At 45.6% G+C, this 22,284-nt stretch overlaps 1 protein-coding gene across 1 annotated transcript in view; it reads left to right on the top strand.

The window, feature by feature from the left end:
• Positions 1–22,284, top strand: part of VAV3 (vav guanine nucleotide exchange factor 3) — a 240,778-nt gene that overhangs the window by 194,961 nt on the left and 23,533 nt on the right. The window contains exons 20-24 of the mRNA XM_070746427.1: positions 522–658; positions 6,841–6,906; positions 9,386–9,420; positions 17,749–17,865; positions 19,600–19,687. Of these exons, the coding sequence (XP_070602528.1) occupies positions 522–658; positions 6,841–6,906; positions 9,386–9,420; positions 17,749–17,865; positions 19,600–19,687 (443 nt within the window). The remainder of the gene's footprint in view (positions 1–521; positions 659–6,840; positions 6,907–9,385; positions 9,421–17,748; positions 17,866–19,599; positions 19,688–22,284) is intronic.

Genomic DNA, 22,284 nt, shown 5'->3' on the forward strand with positions numbered 1-22,284 from the left:
TTCCAACCTTAAGATAAGGAAAGTCAGTGGGGGAGCCAGATTCACTTAATAACTGTGTTACTAACTTAATAACTACAGCAATTCACTTAACAGCTTTATCGAGAAAGGTCCTAACATGGGGCAAGTATCACTTAACAATTGTTTTGCTTACCAACAGACATTTTGGGCTTAATTGTTGTCATAAGTTGAGGACCACCTGCATTTAAACTTGTATTAATTTTTCCCTTGATGTTTATGAGCAGAACCGTCTTTTTCTATTTCAGAAATTGCTTTTAATTTTCATTTTTATGCTATTGAGTGAAAATATGCAATTGAGTCTGAGAAGGGGGAGCATAAGTTTCAAAAAACAGCCCATCGAACTGGTGAATTTATTTGTTGAAGAATGTGGAATGTCCACTATAGGATTTTCCATTCAAGAAGCAATAGCAGTGACAAATAGAGAGAAGTGTATATGAGATAATACATTGCTTTAATTCCTTTTATCACATCCAAATTGCTCATTTTTCTTCCTTTCTCAAAAGGTTTACCAAAAATGCAAGTGATTAGAAACTATACCGGGATTCCGCAGCCAGTTCCCCCGGATGGCCCTCCATTATTCATTCAGATTGGAGACATCATTGAACTCATCAAAGGAGATGCACACAGCTTATTTTGGCAGGTACAATACCATTTTATGGGCTCAATTCGCTTTCTTAATCTAGTGCTTCCTAGTTGCATTATTCTTCATGTGTTTTAGATTTTAACTTTCAGCAGTCTCTTTTAAAAACAAAACAAAACAAATATGTATTATATGCATTTATATGACACACACACACACACACACACACACACACACACACACACACACAATAAATACATCTTTATTGCCCCAGTGCTTTAGAATAGAATTCTTTGCTTTTGTGGTTCAATAGCATTGCAAACAGATCTTTGGAAAGTTATCAGCTGAAGGTAGATTGGGATCGTCAAAATTATCTTTATTTTTATTTTTTTATTTTAAAAATTATAATCATAGGAGTAAAAACTAAGAGAAAGTAAAACAGAAAAAAATAGTAAAAAGTGCAAAGGGAGGAAATAGATAAGAATAAAGAATTATTGCTCCTGTCATGCCATTTGGGGAATGAGGTTTCCAAAAGATTGTCATAATGGGATGCCAACTTGGAACCAGCCTTGGTTAAGAAGGCCTGGAATTGCTAGTAGCTGCGTTGTATAGATTGGGTGGGTCTGTTAGTAGCTGAAGTAGATGGAGCAGATCATAGGAAGTGTAAGGCAGTGGGGTCAATTGGAGCTTTGCTGATGGCAATGTGATGGTGGGGAGGTGAGGCTTGAGGTGGCATTTCTCAATAGCAAGAGTAGCCCTGAGGATAAGGCAGCGGCCTAAGAATGGTGGCTGCCTGCTGAAACTTTTAAAGGCCCCAAGCCTCTATTTTAGCCCTAGTGTTGCTGCCCTCCCCGGATGCCATTGTGAAGAGCTGCTAGAAAAGCATATAGAGTAGTACCTCTACTTACAAACTTACTTCATTCCGTGACCAGGTTCTTAAGTAGAAAAGTTCGTAAGAAGAAGCATTTTTTCCCATAGGAATCAACGTAAAAGCAAATAATGTGTGTGATTGGGGAAACCACAGGAATGGTGGAGGCCCTATTTCCTCCCAAGAGATTCCTAGAGAGGCCCCATAGAGGCTTCTCCCCATCTTTTCCAGCCCTGTTTCCTCCCAGGAGATTCCTAGAGAGTTCCCACGGAGGCTTCTCCCTGCCTTTTCCAGTTACGGTTTCGGAGGCTTGGGTTCGTAAGTGGAAAATGGTTCTTGAGAAGAGGTAAAATATCTTGAACACCCGGTTCTTATCTAGAAAAGTTTGTAAGTACAGCGATACCTCGTCTTACAAACCCCTCGTCATATGAACTTTTCGAGATACGAACCCGGGGTTTAAGATTTTTTTGCCTCTTCTTCTGAACTATTTTCACCTTATGAACCCACCGCCACCGCTGGGATGCCCCGCCTCCAGACTTCCATTGCCAGCAAAGTGCCCGTTTTTGCGATGCTGAGATTTCCCTGCTGGGACCCCTGCAGCGTCGCAAAAATGCGGAAGTCTGGAGGTGGGGTTTCCCATGGAGGGGAGCCTCAGGGGAATCCCAGCAGCGCAAAAACAGGCGCTTTGGGTGGCAAAAAGGGTGAATTTTGAGCTTGTACGCATTAATCGCTTTTCCATTGATTCCTATGGGAAACATTGTTCCATCTTACGAACTTTTCACCTTACGAACCTCGTCCTGGAACCAATTAAATTCATAAAACAAGGTATCACTGTATAGGCATTTGTAGAAAGAGGTACCACTGTATTGGGAGGACAGTTGCCACATACCTGAAAATATAAATGCTACTGGCTGGGTGGTAGCTGAGCTTCCAGGGTTCCAGGTCTTTGTGTCATGCTGCTGTGCCAGGCTGGACTGTGGCTGAGGATTCTAGGAAGCTGCAACTTTGCCTGCAGTGTAGCACCACGCAACAGAAATCCCAGGGACACCCGTCCCCTGAAGTCAGCCCCACACTCTTTACCTGAGACTCCATTCACATAATGATCAGTGATTCTTGCTTAACAACTACAACTGGGAGTGCCAGAATTCCAATGGTTGAGCAAATTAGTCACATGACATCTCACGTAATGGCCACTTCATTCTTCCACTGAAATTCCAGTTTCATTGTAATCGTAAGTGAAGGACTACCTGTAATGATCTTCACTTGTGTCGTTCTTAGGTTTTGCTTTCTATTCTCTATGTTTATCCCAAATATTAAATTAAATGTAGATCTACTGTTTTCAATTCTGTATAGTAGGCTTCTCTTGATTAATAAAAATGATACTTAATTGACTTAATTAACAATTCTAAATAAGTTTACTTTGGTGTTAAATTTCACAAAATGCAATAAATCTTGGCATACTAATAAATTTGTATTGGAGAAGAAAACTAACAAGGAAGAGCAGAAACAAAGAGTTGGATCCAGATTTACATAGAGTGCTGTAAATAGTTTTCATTACTCATGCAATTCTTATTTATTTTATGATTATAGAAGATACTATTATATAGAACATTTGTAGTTTTTTAAAAATCCTCATCTGCATTAAAAGTGCAGTTATATAGGATATTATGCAATATTAAAGAGAACCTATAAAATTAGAATTATATCAAAATTTATGCTAAATAGCTTGACATCTCCAGGATTTATCCCCAGGGTTAAAAACACACCATTTAACTTTGTTAATGCATCTGTGATAAAAGTCAGACTATACTTCACAGGTCCAGTATATTTTAATTGTTCTCCAAGTTCTGAAAGTTACCTTAAAATTCAGCTTAAATTTAGCATAAATGTCTACATTCCCCTTCTTTTTTTTAAATATAATCAATTTTTAAAATAATGTTTCTGCTAATTTAAAATTCCCAGTATTGGTATAATAACAATAATAACAAGTAGAATCAAGACATGGTATAATGGAGAATAGATTTGAGCTGGCCTTAATTGACTCAAACATTTTTACATATATCTCACCTCCTACCGGTGCAACCTCTGAGGTCGTTGTGGTGTGAGATTCAACTTCTACACATGTGCAACAAGCAAAATCTTACGTGAGGACATGCGCTCAAGCGAGATTTCAGCAATTTTCGGCAATATTTTTGTTTCCACGCATGCGCAGAAGCAAAAAATCAGCAAAAACCAATGAAATCTCACACATGCGCAGAAGCCAAATCTCGCAGGGGGTGGTTTGGGTGTGTGCAGCTGCTCACACATCCTGGAATTTCCTACTGGGACGGAGCACCTGAGCATAGAGACTGCTGCCCACCCCTGGACACACATAGCTCATATCTGTGCTGGGTAATTAACAGCAATCTTCTGGGAAACATTCATGGAGGAACTGGATCCTTTTGGATTAACTGTGAGAGTTGAGACATAGTATTATGGAGGTTACTCACCTTTCTAAGGGCATGAGTCCACTCTGTTATTTTGGGGAAGAAGAATAGGGCAGTGGACCAATATGAAACTCTGAACCTCTTCTTTTTTTCTGTCAGTTGAGCAAATCATTATGAAATGAGGCATCTAATTTGCTGACAGTACTCAATTATATGGAACATGTGATAAAAGTCCTGCCCTGATACGTGGAAGCTGTCAGAGCTTAGATGGGAAGGAACAACCTCAAAATCACCCCAAGCAAGATGGAGTGGCGCTTAACTCAGACACTTACTAATTCTGGGATTATTCTAACTTTGTGTCTGGGTGGGGTTGTGTTCATACTGAAAGAGCAGGCCTGGAGCTAGTTCTGGATTCATAGCTATTGCAATGTCATAGTTGGAATGACCTTTTCCCAGTTTTGGATGGGCTTTCAAATTCAGTCATTCATGCTCTCTTCACCCCCTTTATGGGTTAGTCAAATTAAGTGTTACTTTATTTTGCATGGGTGGAAAGGGATAAGGCCAATGAAGACATAAAGAAGAAATTTTCTAGAACTCTGACCTGGCTGGGGCTATGAATAAGAAAGAACTGAGGGAAGGGAGAGGGAGGGCTATGGGTGAAAAGCAAGAAAATTAAAATAAAATATTTTAAAAAAATTATTTGTTACTTTTTGCAAAAGCTAGCTATTAATGTGCTTATTGGACAGACTTGTTATTGCTATTTGACGTCACTGTTACATGATCTAGATTAACTACTGGTCTATTTTTGAGTGCAAAGTCCTAGTTATTATTTATAATAGCAAAGCATAGCTTAGGACTTGGGTCTCTTTGACACTGCCTATCCTGGATTTTGTTGAGATAATGCAATCCACAGGCAATTTAGTGTAATTGAGGACTTTTAAATGTACTTTTCTTATTTTTATGCATTCCTTTATTGAGAAGGAAAATTCTCCAGGATTTGGTCTGTTTGTAATATTTTTTTGTCTAATTTTATTTGAGAGAAGGGACGTGAAGTCATCTGAAATTCAGAGTTATCTCTTCTGGTTCTAGCAATACTGTATATTCCACCCATGTTACAATCCCTTAACCAGGAAAGACACACTGAGTTTCTTCCAAGCAGTTTATTTTATTTTTTCTCATCTGTAGACAGAAATCTTACCAAACTAAAGCACATTGCTTGCATCATTGAAGATACACTCTGAGAACTTTTAGGGAGGAGCTGTCTTGTTCCTCTTTCTCTCAACCAAATTATCTAAACCTTGCTGTCTTTTCATTCTCTGAAATAAAGCCCCTCCTCCTGCATATTCAGTCTACATTCCTCCACAGTCCACAGACAAAATGGAACCCACTGTAGTGTTCTTTGCTGAGATCAGAGTTTTGAACCAGTTGAAGCCTTTGGAATAGAAGAATAGAAGAATACAAGGAGCACATTGTAGTAGTCTAGGTCTGTCAAACTGATGGCTCAAGGCCGGATACGTCATATACAGGCCAGGGCCACCCCATCTCTACAAAGGCAAAAAATGTTGCAATATATCACAATCTGGTCCCTGACGCAATCGAGTTTGACACTCATGTAGTAATCCATCTGGACATTCTTAGTAAGGATGTGCCATGCTTTTAACCTCATTTTATTTCAGGAAGATATGCTGTTGACATAGTACCATAACTGATAAGACAGACCCCTGTATATAGCCCCAGTGGAAAACTTGAGAGAGAGAGATAATATCTTTTTCTTTTAGGAGAAACTTTTCTTAAGCAATATCTAAACTCTGCTTGAGAGACAGGAAAGCATCCTCTAAAAATGTGCTTCCTATTTCAAGATTTCCAGGCAATCAATCTAGTATAAAAAGCCACTGAGAAGATATGAAGAATTAATAGAATTGTACTTATTTATAAGCCAGCTTGGATGGATGGGTAGATGGATGGATGGATTGATTGATGGATGGGAGGAAGGAAGGAAGGAAGGAAGGAAGGAAGGAAGGAAGGAAGGAAGGAAGGAAGGAAGGAAGGAAGGAAGCAATTGTTGTAATGAAAAACTATCACTGGTTTAATTTCTTTGTGCAATTGCAGAAGTATGAAAATTGGCCTATACAGCAATTGTCCATTTCTGGAGAATCAAAAGCAGACATCCTATAATCTCCTCTTTTCAATTGGGGACATGTTTTGTTTTCCCGAGAGAGGATTGTTAATTTTTAAACTAAGTTACCTTTAATTATCTCTCAGCTGAAAGTTGTTGCCCAGATTGAGTAAAAATCAAGAGAACTAATGATGAAATTTATCACTCCAGGTAATCTATCTGCATCCTCTGGCATCACATTCTGAAATTGATCCAGTCACTAATGATACAAGAGAGGCCAATGCAATCATTGTTACAAATGGGCTGTTAATCTTTGAAAGCCCAAGACAACAGGGACACAATGGGGTTGCACTGCAGTATCTTTTCTTTTCAATGATCTTCTAAGCTTGATGATTTTGCTTGTAGGATTTCCATATCAGCAATGGGTCTTCCACTGGGTCTTCAAGTGGGTGACTATATATAGTGTTATAAAAGCATTAAGGGGCAAAAGTTTCATTTGAGAGCTACAAGTTGACACCTATCTAGGTGGCATGGATTGGATATAAACTGATATATTCATCATTAACTAAAGATTACTCAAAAATAGACCCAAAGTAGATGTCAAACCAATGTAAATTTTATAATTTTATCCCTACAGCAAGAAAGCCTCAACTTTTAGAGTTTCTATATTAGCAGAGTTTTTATATCAGCTATTAGTCATTCTAATCTAAGCAGGTATTGAACATGAATGAATTATTCAGCAACACTTGGCAAATCATAATGTGCAAGTTTAAATTGCTCTGAATATAAATGGCATTTGTATATATTTATTTTTTCTGTTGTCTCTCTGTAGGGTAGAAATTTAATGACCCAGGAGCTTGGTTTCTTTCCAAGTGATGCAGTAAAACCTTGCCCATGTGTAAGTAGCACTATATAATTATGTTTGTCAGAATGATTGCTTTTACAAAAAGGTCTACATCTAATTTGCCTGCTTCTTACTAAGTTTTTTTGTTAAATTAATTTTTCATGACGCAATAACATATGCTGTGTGTGGTGTTGGTGTTGGGGGAGGTTGCATGCAGTGTTAATTTTATATAAAAAGACAATTTTGTATTGTGGGTTACTAGATGTCAAAGTAAAAGTTTGAAGGAAATCCACTTAAAAATTGGTTTAACTAGTGAGGATTTAACTAGCAAATGTTCAATTTTCAAGCACACACCCACACCCAGAATGAGAGAGAGAGAGAGAGTTTGGTGTAATGGCATCACTACAAACCAGGAAATTGGGAGTTCTAGTCCTGCCTTGGGCACAAAGCTAACTGGATGACTTTAGGCCAGTCACTACTTGTGAAAACCTTACCAAGAAAAAATGCAAGGACTTGTGCAGGAAATCTTCAAGGACTGAACACACTTGAATGGAAGAATACACACACACACGCATGGCGAGAAACAGGGAGGCACAGAGACAGACAGAGACAGTTAGAGTGAGAGACCTCATTTACCAACCATTCATTCAGTGATTGTATGAAATTGTGAAGGTGTTGAATGCATGGTACTTGCAACTGGTCCTTAAAGTTCCAGTTGTAAAAATTGATTGTGATAGTGATCTTGGCACTTGACAACCAATGATTCTTTCATTGGCGACAGTAGAGCTGGGAGGAATGCAACTCAAGCTGTTTTCTAGTCTTGTACCATCCTATCTGGACACATCCAGTAGCGATCATTACATTTCTCCATCCTTCTCCTGCAGCTTTCACAGGGGTATCAAACATGACTCAGAGACCCTGTGTCTCTGTCACTAAGTATTATGGTGCATCTCGGATGGAATTTTTCTTTTTAGGCTAGAATTACGTTTCCTGATGTCCAACTATGTCTTCCTTTCTTCCATTCCATCCCTTACTCCTTGATTGTCCCCATGATTTCCAACTCATTGCAATCTCTCTGTCATCCTTATTTAGACATTATTTTCATAGTTGCCCCTACCAATCTTTTCTTTCTAACATTCTCCTTTTTTCACTTACCACAAACAATTCACTATTCCCCCTTATACAATCTTGCTGCAACATACAGTAGCTAAAATTAATACTGGCTAAATTAATTAACTCCATATTTAATTCAGGTGTAATTATACATTGAGGTACAGAGATATTATATATAAACTAGTGAAATAATTCTATTTTTGCAAGGGAGAAGTTCAGTTGTAAAACTTGCAAGAATTCAAGTATGAATAAACATCAGTTCCTGGTATATTAGAAGCATGGTGTTACTAAAAAGATAAATTGATGTTTTACCACTCTTCCCTTACAAGTGGCAAGCAATACCATTACCATACCATTTTGACAAATGGTAACATTTGGAAGATTCTGAAACATCCATCAAACCTTCAAAGCACTATCACTTTTACTATTATTATTAAGTAACAACGCTTGTTTCTAATCTCTAGAGAAGTGCCCAGAAACAGCACAAAATACATACATCAGAAGGCACAAACAATAAATATTAAATGAAAAATGGATGAGAGCCTAGAATGGTGCATTCTGAGATAATACTGATAGGCATTTTTCCATCAGTGGTTTGAAATATGTGGCAGCAAGACATTTTCATATTGTATAAATATGGCTCCTATTTGCTAGCTTTCATTCTGTTTTTTATTGTTGTTAATAAGTGTATGAAGTCTGTTGTTCATTTTCACACAAAGCTTTTGTTGGTAGACGAATCCTGAGTTAAAAATGATTTTAAATGATCCTATATTTGGTGGGGCAACTTAAATGTGTTTTAAAATCTTCCTCTTTTGCTTGGATGCTTAATTTACTTTAGTACAAATTCTAGTATATGGGCATTTGATGGTGAATTTAATTACCAAATCTAGGTAAGAAAATTCCTGTAATAAATTTTTATATTAACTGATATAGCTAGGATTGCATCATGTCACCTAAACATAATTTTTTAAAACCTGATAAATATTGAACAACAGTGCAAAGTTAATCTTTATTTGAATATAAGTAGCTTGGGTTGATAGTTGGACTGTCTGAGCTCTGAGCTTGGCAATTTGGTTGCAAATGTTTCATCACAATTCAAGAGATAATCGTCAGTGCACTTTGAATTGTGCTCATTTGTCAGATAAAAATAATTTTTTATGTAATGCAAATTAAGTGTGGATGTTGTTTGTTCAGCTACTTCTGAGTCATGATCTGAATTCGGACTGTTTGGCTGTCCAGCTAGGAGCTCAGACCAACAGGCATAATGCAAAGTAGCTAATTTAATCATTTTCTGAAAATGGGTAAAAATCATTGAGATGTACATTTACTCTTTTACATATTTAATGGTATTTAATTTTTAATTTTTTGCAATTTGTTTTATTTAATTGTATTTTGTTTTAATATGTTTATCATATTTTAGGTCCCTAAGCCAGTAGACTATTCTTCTCAGCCATGGTAGGTAGCTATAAATTATTATGTTTTTATTTTGGGCAGAGTTGGGAATTCAAATAAATAGCTTGAGAGAAAAATGATATTAATAGAAATCTAATTTGTTGTGATTTAACCTTTCTGATCTTCTATGGAATGCATCTTATAGTAATATAAGCAAAAATAATTGAGTGTATATACTGCATAACTGTATTTTTGCATGGATAAAGCTGGCTTGCAACCAATTTTTTATCTCTGGAAAATGATATAATATAAGAAGCTCTGGCTACTCCTTCAAAGCCTACCAACTTGGCATTTGAATGAGTTTCCACCCAGTCATGATCTCTATCCTCCCAAATTCAAGTCCAGCCTCTTCCTGGAATAGTCTTTTCATAGAGATGTCCTTGATACCAGTTTGTAATTGAAGAGAGCAAGAAACAATCACATACAATTGGTCCCATACATACAATTTACATTATTTTCCTAGGAAATTTGTTTCTAGATATCCTCAGGCATTGCCTGATTTTTTGAGAGCTTCAATATGGCAAAAAAGAAGAAGGGTTCCATGCCTGGATGCTCTTTCAATATACCAGGGTGATTCGACAAAAAATCACACATAATCTTTCCCTGGTACAACCTGTAGTCTAATGGCTAAGACCTCTGCCTTACAAGTAGCCACACCCCAGTAAGGGTGTGGCTACCTGATGAAGGCAAATAAGCCCAAAATAGATCTATAGTAGTCTCCCTTCCTTTTCATCACCAAAATATGTTACGTACATTCATACATTCTTACACACACACATACACACACCTGTCTGTCTGTCTGTCTGTCTGTCTGTCTGTCTGTCTGTCTGTCTGTCTCTCTCTCTCTCTCTCTCTCTCTCTATCTATCTATCTATCTATCTATCTATCTATCTATCTATCTATCTATCTATCTATCTATCTATCTATCTATCTATCTATTGAATTTGTATGCCGCCCCTCTCCGAGGACTCGGGGCAGCTCACAACATATCAGAACAATATACAATATACATATCTAAAAAAATCCAATTAATATAGCTAAAAAACTTTAAAAACTCTAATAACATTTAAAATCATTCATTCCCATTGACACAGCAAGACATACTACACTCGCCGGCCAGGGGGTAGGGTATAATGGCCCCAACATGGTGGCACAGATAGGTCTTTAAACTTTTATGGAAACCGAGGACGGTGGGGGCAGTGTGACTCTCTAGGGGGAGCTGATTCCAGAGGGCCGGCCCCCCCCACAGAGAAGGCTCTTCCCTAGGTCCCGCCCAATGACATTGTCTAGTTGACGGAACTTCGAGAAGGCTCTGTGGGACCTAACCAGTTGCTGGGACTCATGCAGCAGAAGGCAGTCCTGGAGGTACTCTGGTCCGATGCCATGTAGGGATTTATCGGTCATAACCGACACTTTGAATTGTGTCCAGAAGCCAATCAGCAGCCAATGCAATCTGCGGAGTGCTGGAGAAATATGGGTATGCCTTGGAAGGCCCATAACTGCTCGTGCAGCTATATTCTGGATGATTTGAAGTTTCTGGACACTGTTCAAAGATAGCCCCATTGTAGTAGTTGAACCTCGAGGTGATAAGGGCACGAGTGACTTTGAGTAGAGACTCCCTGTCCAGATAGGGCCACAACTGGTGCACCAGGTAAACCTGGGCGAACTGAAAGATTATCGCCGGCTCGACTTACCGGCCACGGCGCTTTTGCGGAAGGGCCGGGCAGACACCGGACTCTTCCATGGCGGCCGCCATCTTTGTTTTCGGCCGAAATCTCGCGAGACGAGATTTCGGCCGGGAAAGCCAGGCCCACGTGGCCTGGAATGACGTGGGGACCGGGCGGGGCTTGCTGGCCCTATTTAAGGGCTGCAGGCCCTGGGCCAAGCCTGTTCGCCCGGACCCAGTCATAGGAGCAGACACTTGGCTGTCTGCTCCTGGAGCCTTTCGGCGGCCGCGTGGAGGCGGCTGTCGCTTTGGAGGCCTCGTTGGAGGCTGGAGGTGGCCTGCTCGTCACGGGCAGCAGGCTCGGCCCATCCGAGGCTGGCGGTCTGCCCGTCTGCCGAAGAAGTTCAGCAACGGGCTTGCGGACGTGTGAGGACTCCCACCCCCACCCAGCTGAAAGGCGGCCGCGTGTTGCGGTCGCCATTTTGAGAGCCTCATCGGAGGCTCGGGGGAATGGTTTGGGGGGCTTCGGGTCTGGCGGGAAGGCCAGGCCTGGTGCCGTTTGGCTGTTGCCCCCCCCTTTCTGGGGGGGGATCTTTCTGGCAGCCCCCTTGGGGATGTGGGGGGCTCGGGCGGAGGGCTCGCGTGTGCGGCCCCTCCCGTCTCGCGGCCCCCAAAAAACAAGACATAAAGGAAATAAAAATAAATAAACATCAATGAATAGAAAATAAAAAAGGCCCCTTGGGGACGTGGGGGGCTCGGGCGGAGGGCTCGCGTGTGCGGCCCCTCCCGTCTCGCAGCCCCCAAAAAACAAGACATAAAGGAAATAAAAATAAATAAACATCAATGAATAAAAAATAAAAAAGGCCCCTTGGGGACGTGGGGGGCTCGGGCGGAGGGCTCGCGTGTGCGGCCCCTCCCGTTGCGTGGCCCCCGAAAAACAAGAAAAATAAATAAACATAAAATAAATAAAAGTAAATAAAAATGGAGGACAGTTGGGCCCGTGGCAGCTTCCTGCTGCTGCGCTGCCTGTTTGGGCAGGGGCCTTTTGCTGCCCTCTTGGGGGCCCTGGTGGCCCCGGTTCCTTCATGTGTAAAACAAGAATCACGGGTACACAAGATTATATTAATAATAAGGGGACTGATGATGGTTCTATTATTTCACATATTTATATGGAACCATGGACATAATGGCAAGAGAGACCCATTGGTCCCTCTGGTCTGCCCTTGTTCTGTTCTGTATTTTATCTTGGGATGGATATATGTTTATCCCAGGCATGTTTGAATTCTGCTGCGGTGGATTCATCTACCGGGCCTGCTGGAAGTTTGTTCCAAGCCTTGGCATTTCAGTGAAATCATGGACAAACTTCAGTGCAGTTATGGTCCAACTTAATTATTTAAATATTGTTGCCACTCGGTCCCAGTTTCTTGGGGTTTTTGTTTCGGGGGGGGGGGGGACACCTGTACCCAGGTTTGCCCCCCCCCCCGGCTCCTAGTGCAGGAACACAGGCCCCTGGGGCTGCTTTTGCCAGGGCCTGGTGAGTCGGGGGCGGGGGGGTTCTGACCCCGCCAACCCAGGCTGTAGGGCCTTCGCCTCTTTTGACGGCTTACCCGTCGGGGCCAGGGAGATTGGACATGGGGGCCACCACAGTGTGGGACCCGTTCTTTGCATGTCATGGGTTTACTGCAGAGGGGCTTGTTTCCCCCCTTTTGTATGTGCAGCCATGCGTGTGGGATGGCGGGGCTCCCATGCCGCTTCAATGTGCCCCTGCCCCTAAAAGGGGACGGTTAGGGGGAGGGGGTCCAGGGTACAAACCCCACCTACTGGGGGGAAAGCTGGGCCCTGCCCAATTAATTTATAAAACAACAACAACAACAACATTGGGGTTGGTTGAGGGACGACCACCCTCGCTCGAGAGCGGCCGCTCTCTTGCTAGGTTTCTCCAAGGGATTCAGGATCCCTTACATGGGTTCGAGCAAGCCTTTGGGTTCAACAACCACAGGTTGGTTGTGGGGCATGACGGCATTGTTCGGTCCGGAATAGCATAAGAGGTGGACATGGGGAGGGGCCTTGGGCCCTTCCCGGAGCCGCCCTTCCCGAATCTTGGGGTCTCCCCATTGGGGGGTCCCCTGCAAGGTGGGTGATGAATTTAGGTGATTCACCACTTGTCTTTTCTTAAAAGGAGTCAGTGAAGGATTTCGTTCCTGACGAACTTTATTTAGTCCGGCTCGCATCCTTGATGCGGTCGCGGCCATGGTAAGGCAGTGTGGGGTTGGAGCCCTTATGGATAAATGCGACATTATGTCAGCATCCCGGCTCTTCCCCATGCACCCGGTCGGCTTCGGGCTTTTGGGCTTCCATTTCATGGGTGTTTTTATGTGGTCGGGGTTTTACCCACGGGTGGCTCCGTCTCATGCTCTCTTTTGGGCGAGCTCGAGCACCTTATTGGAGTGGGCGCTCAGGAGGCGCAGCGGTCTGGGCTCGGCGTTCACTACCTCGAGGGTTTCTTGGTGGCGGGGACTACGCGGGCAGAGCACTGCTTTGCTCTGCTGCGGGTCTTCAAAGCCCTTTGGCTCTGTTGGGGGTGCCTTAGCCCCTGCGGGGACCGAGGGCCCCGCCACCGGGATTACCTTCCTCGGTATTGAATTGGACTCAGAGGTGCAATCTTCTAGATTGCCCCTGGACGAGTTGACTATAATTAGGGATAACCCGGGTACGGTTCTGGGCTGCAGGAAGGTCACCCTTTGGCAGCTCCAGAAACTAGTTGGGATACTTAATTTTGCCCGCCGGGTCGTGGTGCCGGGCAGGGTTTTTTCTAGGTGGTTATATGCTGCGATGAGGGGGCTCCGTTTGCCCCACCATCGTACCCGCTTATGTGCAGGGGTCAGGGCTGACCTCTGCGTGTGGCGGGAGTTCTTAGAAAGTTTTAAGACCTGTGTTAGGTGCAGGGTGTTAGGTGACCAGCGGTGCTGGTCTGCGTGGCCTCCAGAATGGAGGGCCTCTGCAGTGGTTAAGGATTTGACCTTTTTTGGGAGCTCTTCCCCTTGATAGTGGCCCTAGAGCTTTGGGGTGAGCAGTCTAGGGCAAGACTGTGCATTTTGGTGCGACAGCCTTGTGGTTGTCCATGTTGTGAACGCCCTGTCCTCTAAGAGTGACAGGGTCATGCGGCTTTTCCGCCATTTTCGTGCACAGGTCCTTGTCCCTGAACACATTGTTTGTGTCTTGGCATGTCCCCGGGTTGAATAACGGGGTTGCTGACGCCTTGTCCCGGGGTCAGTTGTCCCGGTTTCGGACCCTGGCCCCGTGGGCACGTGTGTCGCCAGAGGTTTTTCCTGTCCTTTGGAGCCTGGGTGGGCTCCTGGGCAGTGGAGAGTAGGGGCTTGCTGGGCTACGGCACTCTCGGGAGTGTCTGGCACTCTGGGGGGCTTAGCAGCAGGCAGGTGAAGAGTTTGGGGATTGCAGGCAGTATACGGGTTACCCCTATAGCTGGCCTGCCCCAGTTGTGTACCCGGCCATATTTGTGTCCAGCTTAGGCAGCGTGGCCTTTCAGTTAGGACTATTATGGTCCAGGTTGGCCGGCTTCGCCTTTTGTCTAAGGCGGGGGCGGGGTTATTGATTTACGGACTTCCGCATCGTGACGGTGCCGGAAGGTTGGGCCAGGGCCTTATCGCAGGCCGTCAGGTGCTTTTGTACCTTCCACCTCATTACCTCAGTTAGGTGGGTGCTAGTATGTAGGGTTTGGCCAGGCCAAGTATGGATCCCGCCATTCGGGAACGCTCGTTCTCGAGAGGCGCTGCCACCAGTGCGGTAACGGCCTCTCGATACGGAGGATTCGGGAAGTCGCTCGCCGGCGGTCAACGGCCTGTTTTAGTGTACGAACGGCCTGTTGAGGGTCCGGGTAAGATCTTAGGCCAGGTGCCTCCTTTGGTCCCCTTCTATTTAACCCCGCCAGGACGCGACCGACGGTGTTGCTTGGGGTCATGAGCGCTCCGAGACCACTCAGCAACAAGTTGCCATCGGGGGCGGGGACCCTGCCGTCGTGGCGGCTGGGTCCTGGTTGTCTGGCTGGGGAGATGGGGTGTGCGGTGGGACGGGCGTTTCTACCGCTTGCTGGGAGGGCGGCATCCCATTGCTGCGCCCAGGTGGTCCTGGGAGGGCGGCATCCCATTGCTGCGCCCAGGAGGTGCTGGGAGGGTGACATCACGTTGCTGCGCCCAGTTGGTCCTGGGAGGGCGGCATCCCATTGCTGCGCCCAGGTGGTGTCGGGGGGGCGGCATCCCATTGCTGCCCCCAGTGGGGCTGGGAGGGCGGCATCCCATTGCTGCGCCCAGTCGGTGGCCAGGGGCGGCATCCCATTGTTGCGCTCAGAGGTGTGCTGGGAGGGCGGCATCCCATTGCTGCGCCCAGTTGGGACTGGGAGGGCGGCATCCCATTGCTGCGCCCAGTCGGTGCCGGGGGTCGGCATCCGTTGCTGCGCCTGGAGGTGTGCTGGGAGGGCGGCATCCCATTGCTGCGCCCAGTTTGTGCCGGGGGCGGCATCCCATTGCTGCGCCTGGATGTGTGCTGGGAGGGCGGCATCCTATTGCTGCGCCCAGTTGGTGCTGGGAGGGCGGCATCCCATTGCTGCGCCCAGTTTGTGCCGGGCGCGGCATCCCATTGCTGCGCCTGGATGTGTGCTGGGAGGGCGGCATCCCATTGCTGCGCCCAGTGGTGCTGGGAGGGCGGCATCCCATTGCTGCGCCCAGATGGTACTGGGAGGGCTGCATCCCATTGCGGCGCCCAGGTGATGGGTCTTGCACTGTGGTGGCAAGGACCTGTGTGGGCCTGGGGGTCGTTTCGATCTGCCAGGTTCGCGAAGCCTGCGGTGGCTTCGCACTGTGCGGCCCTCCGCGCAAGTGGTGTGGTCGAGATCCTCTTGGGGATCGCTTGGTGGGACGCCATTTCCCTTAGGGCCCTTCACCGGGTTAGAAGGGGAGTTAAGGCCTGGGGGACGGTAGTCAGAAAGTTAGGCGGGGTGGTTGTGGCCCATCCCCGCATCACCATAGATCAGCTGTGGCTTTACCTGGCTGCTGGTCTTCCTCTGTCAGAACTGAGGAACACCACTTTCTTACAGGACCTGCAGTGTCTCTGCGTGAGCTGGCGCAGTTAGAGGGGGGAGTCGGGGGGCCAAGATAGAGATCTGACCCCCGCTCCGTGGCAGGTTAGGGGCGGAAATCTGGGTGGTGGTTCAGCAACTGCGCGTTCTCCCTTGGGCATCTTTGGGGATGATTGACAGGTTCTCTCCAAGCTCATGGTGGGTGCTACCTGCGCACTTGGGGGGAACCTGTCTTTGGGTCCCGCTATTGAAGTCCCAGGGTAGGGGTGAGCCGGCGGGACCCCCCTCATGCGAGTGCATGGCAGGGTCTCAGGTGAGGGAGAGGTCCCTCACCTGGACCAGCATCGAGCTACGCCCTTAGTTGCCCAGGAATGTTGACCTTTTACGTCATTTCCGCCCCGGAAGTGTTTGTTTGACCCTGCAGGTCCACTGTTTCCGGGTCATAGTTGAATATATTGATTTATGCAAATTTATGCTAATTAATGCTAATTTAATTAATAAATTATGCAAATTTATTTTAATAAAAATGACCCAAGTTTAAATCCAGCTCTGGTGTCCGTGTCGTTACTCCGTCTCTTCTGCAATATCGCCGGCTCGACTTACCGGCCACGGCGCTTTTGCGGAAGGGCCGGGCAGACACCGGACTCTTCCATGGCGGCCGCCATCTTTGTTTTCGGCCGAAATCTCGCGAGACGAGATTTCGGCCGGGAAAGCCAGGCCCACGTGGCCTGGAATGACGTGGGGACCGGGCGGGGCTTGCTGGCCCTATTTAAGGGCTGCAGGCCCTGGGCCAAGCCTGTTCGCCCGGACCCAGTCATAGGAGCAGACACCCGCCCGCCCTTCCCTAATTTGCAGTGTGCTATTGGTGGGTCGCCCGCGGGGGCCGAATGGGAATTTTTTGCAGCCTTGCCCATTTCGCATGGCTGTTTTTTCGCCCATTCCACACTGGGGAGATGGATGTGCGGTTAGGGGGTGCTTGCATTCAATAGGTTAATTGGCTTACCTTTGGTCATTTGGGTAGGCAGGTTAGGGGCGGAAATCTGGGTGGTGGTTCAGCAACTGCGCGTTCTCCCTTGGGCATCTTTGGGGATGATTGACAGGTTCTCTCCAAGCTCATGGTGGGTGCTACCTGCGCACTTGGGGGGAACCTGTCTTTGGGTCCCGCTATTGAAGTCCCAGGGTAGGGGTGAGCCGGCGGGACCCCCCTCATGCGAGTGCATGGCAGGGTCTCAGGTGAGGGAGAGGTCCCTCACCTGGACCAGCATCGAGCTACGCCCTTAGTTGCCCAGGAATGTTGACCTTTTACGTCATTTCCGCCCCGGAAGTGTTTGTTTGACCCTGCAGGTCCACTGTTTCCGGGTCATAGTTGAATATATTGATTTATGCAAATTTATGCTAATTAATGCTAATTTAATTAATAAATTATGCAAATTTATTTTAATAAAAATGACCCAAGTTTAAATCCAGCTCTGGTGTCCGTGTCGTTACTCCGTCTCTTCTGCAATATGTTTGAGTTCGGAGCAGCAAAATAAAATACAGAAAATATAGTAAAATAAAATTCACTTTATTTCAGGTATGCCGGAAAAATGGAAAGATTACAAGCAGAAGCAGAACTTATTAACCGGGTAAACAGCACTTACTTAGTGCGGTATAGGACTAAAGAATCAGGAGAATATGCCATTAGCATTAAGTAAGTGAATTATGTGTTTCTTTATATTGTTCATGCAATTTATAGATCGATATTGAATATGATTTTTTAAAATAAGTTATCTACATTCATTTGTTAAAAAATATTATGAAAAACTTGATGGGCTTAAAAAATAGTTTTAGCTTGCCCTAAGTCTGCCCTGTTGAGCTTCTTTGAATATTAGTGTCCCCCACTATTATTCTATTATTTAGTTATTCTCAAGTGGTTGCTGCTTTACCTACCCTTCAATGAAGCCATGACTCCTGGCAGCTACATGGAGCAAATTAAAGTTTTCTTGACAGCATTTTTGGAAGATAGCAGTTTTGCTTCTCCTTACAGCTATGAGAATGTGACCAGGCCATAGTAACCCAGTTAGTTTCTGTGCCTTTGTTTCTCTGCAGGACTAGACTACACTTAATTCCAATACCCTAACCCCCACACCAAACTGGCTTTCTGGAATGTTACAAAGTCAGAAAAGTTCTTATCCTAAACCTGTCAATTTTTTAAAAAAACTTCAGCTGAAGCTGTTCTTACTTTCATTTTGTTTCTTAGTTGCCACGCTTGGGGGACACACTCTTCTTCTTTGCTTTTCCTTATGAAGTCCAGGGATGCATGTATCCTATCAGGTTGAGGACTGAATCTAAAGAGGGGGATTACAGGAAGTAGTACAACTTTTAAAAACTACAAATTTAGACCTTCAATGGTCATAGGGTGGTCTTAACTCCTACTTGGAGGCTAGCTCCACCCAACTTGGAGAAGAGTGGGAGTCAGAATGTATTGGAATTTAGTGCCTTAACCTGCTGGACAAAACATTGACTAGACTTGAGAGCCAAGGTCATGGCAATGAACATCTGCTGAGACTGAGGGGGAAGCTGCTTCCAGACTGATTGGTTAACATGACCTAGGACACCTGAGGATGGTGGGAAGTTTCTATTCTTTTAACTACCGTAAAGTGCGGAAATTACTTTAGAGCTCGCTTCACCTTTCTCTGTGCCGACATGTATTCAATAAATGTCTTTTGAGCCTGACCTAAGCCTCAGATTTCTGGTTTGATTGGGGTCATTACTCGGAACCATGACAAAACCTTTCAGCGGCCATGTTTGGGGATTAGGGATTGGGGAGCCCTTATCTAGTAATCCTCTAATGCATAACACTCTGAGCAAAGACAACCTTTTCTTGCATGGAATCAGCTTTGTTCTCTTCTTTTAGGATCCAGTTTTTATTACCTTCTGCAAGTAAACTTTTCAGTTGGGATGGTGCAGTAATAGTTCTGTGACTTGGAACACAAAGATTTTATGATAGCTAGTAAAGAGTGATTTAAAGGTCCATTTGCATTTTAAGTAGAAATTTTTCAGAATTGATCAAGCTATCAACTGAAGCCAAACAGAATTTTTCCCTTGAATCGAGTGGGAACAAGGATATCACACCGAAGGAATAATAATTTTTTGAAAAGCTGTTGCTATCTTTGCCAGTATGAATTTGAATGCAATCAGCTTGTTGGGATCCAATAATTAGATATTGCTCGGAGGCTTTTTCTTAAATCTGAATGTAGGCGGGTGTGTTAAACTGGACCCTAATAAATGTCTTTTGTTAATTAGGTGTCAATAGTGTATTGGCATGGATATGTGTTTTGTCTTAAGAATTTATTCATGGAGAGTTTGGGCATGCTGTCAAGTAATTATTGATTTTTCCAGATTGAAAACACATTTATATTCATAAGTTATTCATTGCCCATAGGTACAATAATGAAGTGAAGCACATCAAGATTTTCACAAGAGAAAGCTTTTTTCACATTGCAGAAAATAGGAAATTTAGAAGTTTAATGGTAAGTATAAGTTTTTGTTTTCTTTTCCTGTTTCCAAAAATACGTTAATTGGACATTATTTAATGTTTAATGTCGAGGTATCTAGCTTAATGTTACTACTATAAAACTTGTGCTGTCACAGTGGTTAGAGTGTAGTATTGCAGGCTAACTCTGCTCACATTGCCAGGAGTTCGATTCCCTCAATCCTGACTGACTGAAGGTTGACTCAACCTCTCGTCCTTTCAAGGTCAGTAAAATGAGGACCTAGGTTGTTGGGAGTAAAGGGCTGACTCCATAAACCACATAGAGAGCAGAGGTGGGTACTAACTTACTTCGCTGCCAGTTTGCTTCCTAATGTGCCACACAGGCATGCTGCATGCTTCACATGTATGCATGCACAGTGCTAAAAACCCAGTTTCTGCACATGCACAGAAACAAAAAACAGCTTTTGCAGAAGAGCCGGAGTAACGACATGGACACAAGAGCTGGATTTAAAACTGGGTCATTTTTATTAAAATAAATTAGCATAATTTATTTAAATAAATCAGCATAATTAACATAACTAACTATGACCCAAACAATGGACCTGCAGGGTCAAACAAATGCTTCCGGGGCGGAAAATGACGTAACATAAACTTCCTGGGCAACTTATGGGCGTAGCTCCATGCTAGTCCAGGTGAGGGACCCCTCCCTCACCTGAGACCCTGCCATGCACTTGCATGTGGGAGGTCCCGCCGGCTAACCCCTAACAGGGAAATTAAATGTGCGGGACCCAAAGACAGGTTCCCCCCAAACTGCTCAGGTTGTCAACACCACAAGCTTGGATAGAACCTGTCAATCATCCCCAAAGATACCCAACGGAGAACACGCAGTTGCTAAACCACCCCCAGTTTTCCGCCCCTAACCTGCCACGGAGCGGGGGTCAGATCTCTATCTTGGCCCCCCGACTCCCCCCTCTAACTGCACCAGCTCACGCAGTGACCGCTGCAGGTCCTGTAAGAAAATGACGTTCCCCTGTTCTGACAGGTGAACGCCGTCGGCCCGGTAAAGCCACGGCTGATCTACAGTGATGAGGGGATGGGCCACTACAACCCCACCTAATTCCCTAACTATTTTACCCAGGGCCTTATTTACTCTCCGCCTAACCCGGTGAATGGCCCTAAGGGAAAGGGCGTCCCTCCAAGTGATCCTCGGGAGGATCTCTGACCACACCACTTGCGTGTTGGACCACACAGTGTGAAGCCACCGCAGGTCTTCGCGAGCCTGGCAGATCAAGGGCAGACCTCGAAGCAGGCATACCGTAGGTCATTGCCACCTAAGTGCAATACCAGCCATCTGGGCGCAGCAATGGGATGCCGCCCTCCCAGACCCACCTGAGCGCAGCAATGGGATGCCGCCCTCCCAGGACCCCTGGGCACAACATTGGGATGCCGCCCTCCCAGCAACTGCGGCAGAAGGCTCTCCCACCGCATACCTCTCCTTCCCATCCACACGACATTGACCCAACGGCCCAAGGACAGCTGGGTCCCCACAGCGCTTCTTGCTGCTGAACGGCCGGCCCAAAAAATCATGCTGTGGCCGCACAGCAACGCCATCGGTTTCGTGATGGCATGGCTACCTAGAAGAGGACACAGAGAGGTTACCTAGCCTAAGACCCTGACCTGGATCCTCAGCAGGCCTAACATAACCCAAATATGCCGCTGACCGCCAGCGGCCGATCTCCCGAATCCTCTGGGCCGGGAAACCTGAAAGTGCCGCACTAGTGGCGGCGCCGATACGGAACGAATGTGTTCCATAACCGGCGGGATCAATGCCTACTTTAGCCATGGCTCTGGACACTAAAACCCAGAATTGATAACGGGTCAGAGGGGTACCGTCCTGGTGTTTAAAAAGGTACCCTTGCCCCGACCCCCTCAAGCTACACAAATGTTGCAGAGCAGCCACCGGGCACACAGACTGGTCGGTGGCAGCGCTAAGCTCTATCCTAACCCCTCTGTGCAACTGATCTGTCTTGGAATGTCTCACCAAAAGGGAGACACCCCCCTGTCTAAAGGCTAGATCAGAGAACTGGAAGGCACGAAGCAACGTGTCAGCCTGCGAGGAGGCCATGGCCTCACTGACCCGTAGGGCCCCAAAAAACATGACACAAGTCGCTGCCCTAAAAAGACGGGCCTCGTACACCACTGGTCACCTAACACAACCCCAAAACCACAAGTCCCCGCGGCATCAGAACACAACTGCAACTCAGCTCTTCCAAAAGAAGCTCGTGCCTCCAAAATGACAACCCATTAAACCGTTCTAAGAACTCCCACCATACACAGAGGTCAGCCCTGACCCCTGCACATAAGCGGGTGCAATGATGGGGCAAACGGAGCCCCTTCATCGCACTGTACAACCTCCTAGAAAAAGCCCAGCCAGGCACCACAACCCGGCAGGCAAAATTAAGAATCCCCGCTAATTCCTGGAGCTGCCGAAGAGTGACCTTCCTGCAGCTCAGAACCATATCGAGCTTACCCCGAATCTTGACTAACTTATCCAGGGGCAATCTAGAAGATTGCTCCTCTGAGTCCAATTCAATACCCAGAAAGGTAATCTTGGTGGCAGGGCCCTCGGTCTTC

This window comes from Erythrolamprus reginae, chromosome 3, assembly GCF_031021105.1.
Source record: "Erythrolamprus reginae isolate rEryReg1 chromosome 3, rEryReg1.hap1, whole genome shotgun sequence".
In the NCBI taxonomy this organism is placed as follows: domain Eukaryota; kingdom Metazoa; phylum Chordata; class Lepidosauria; order Squamata; family Dipsadidae; genus Erythrolamprus; species Erythrolamprus reginae.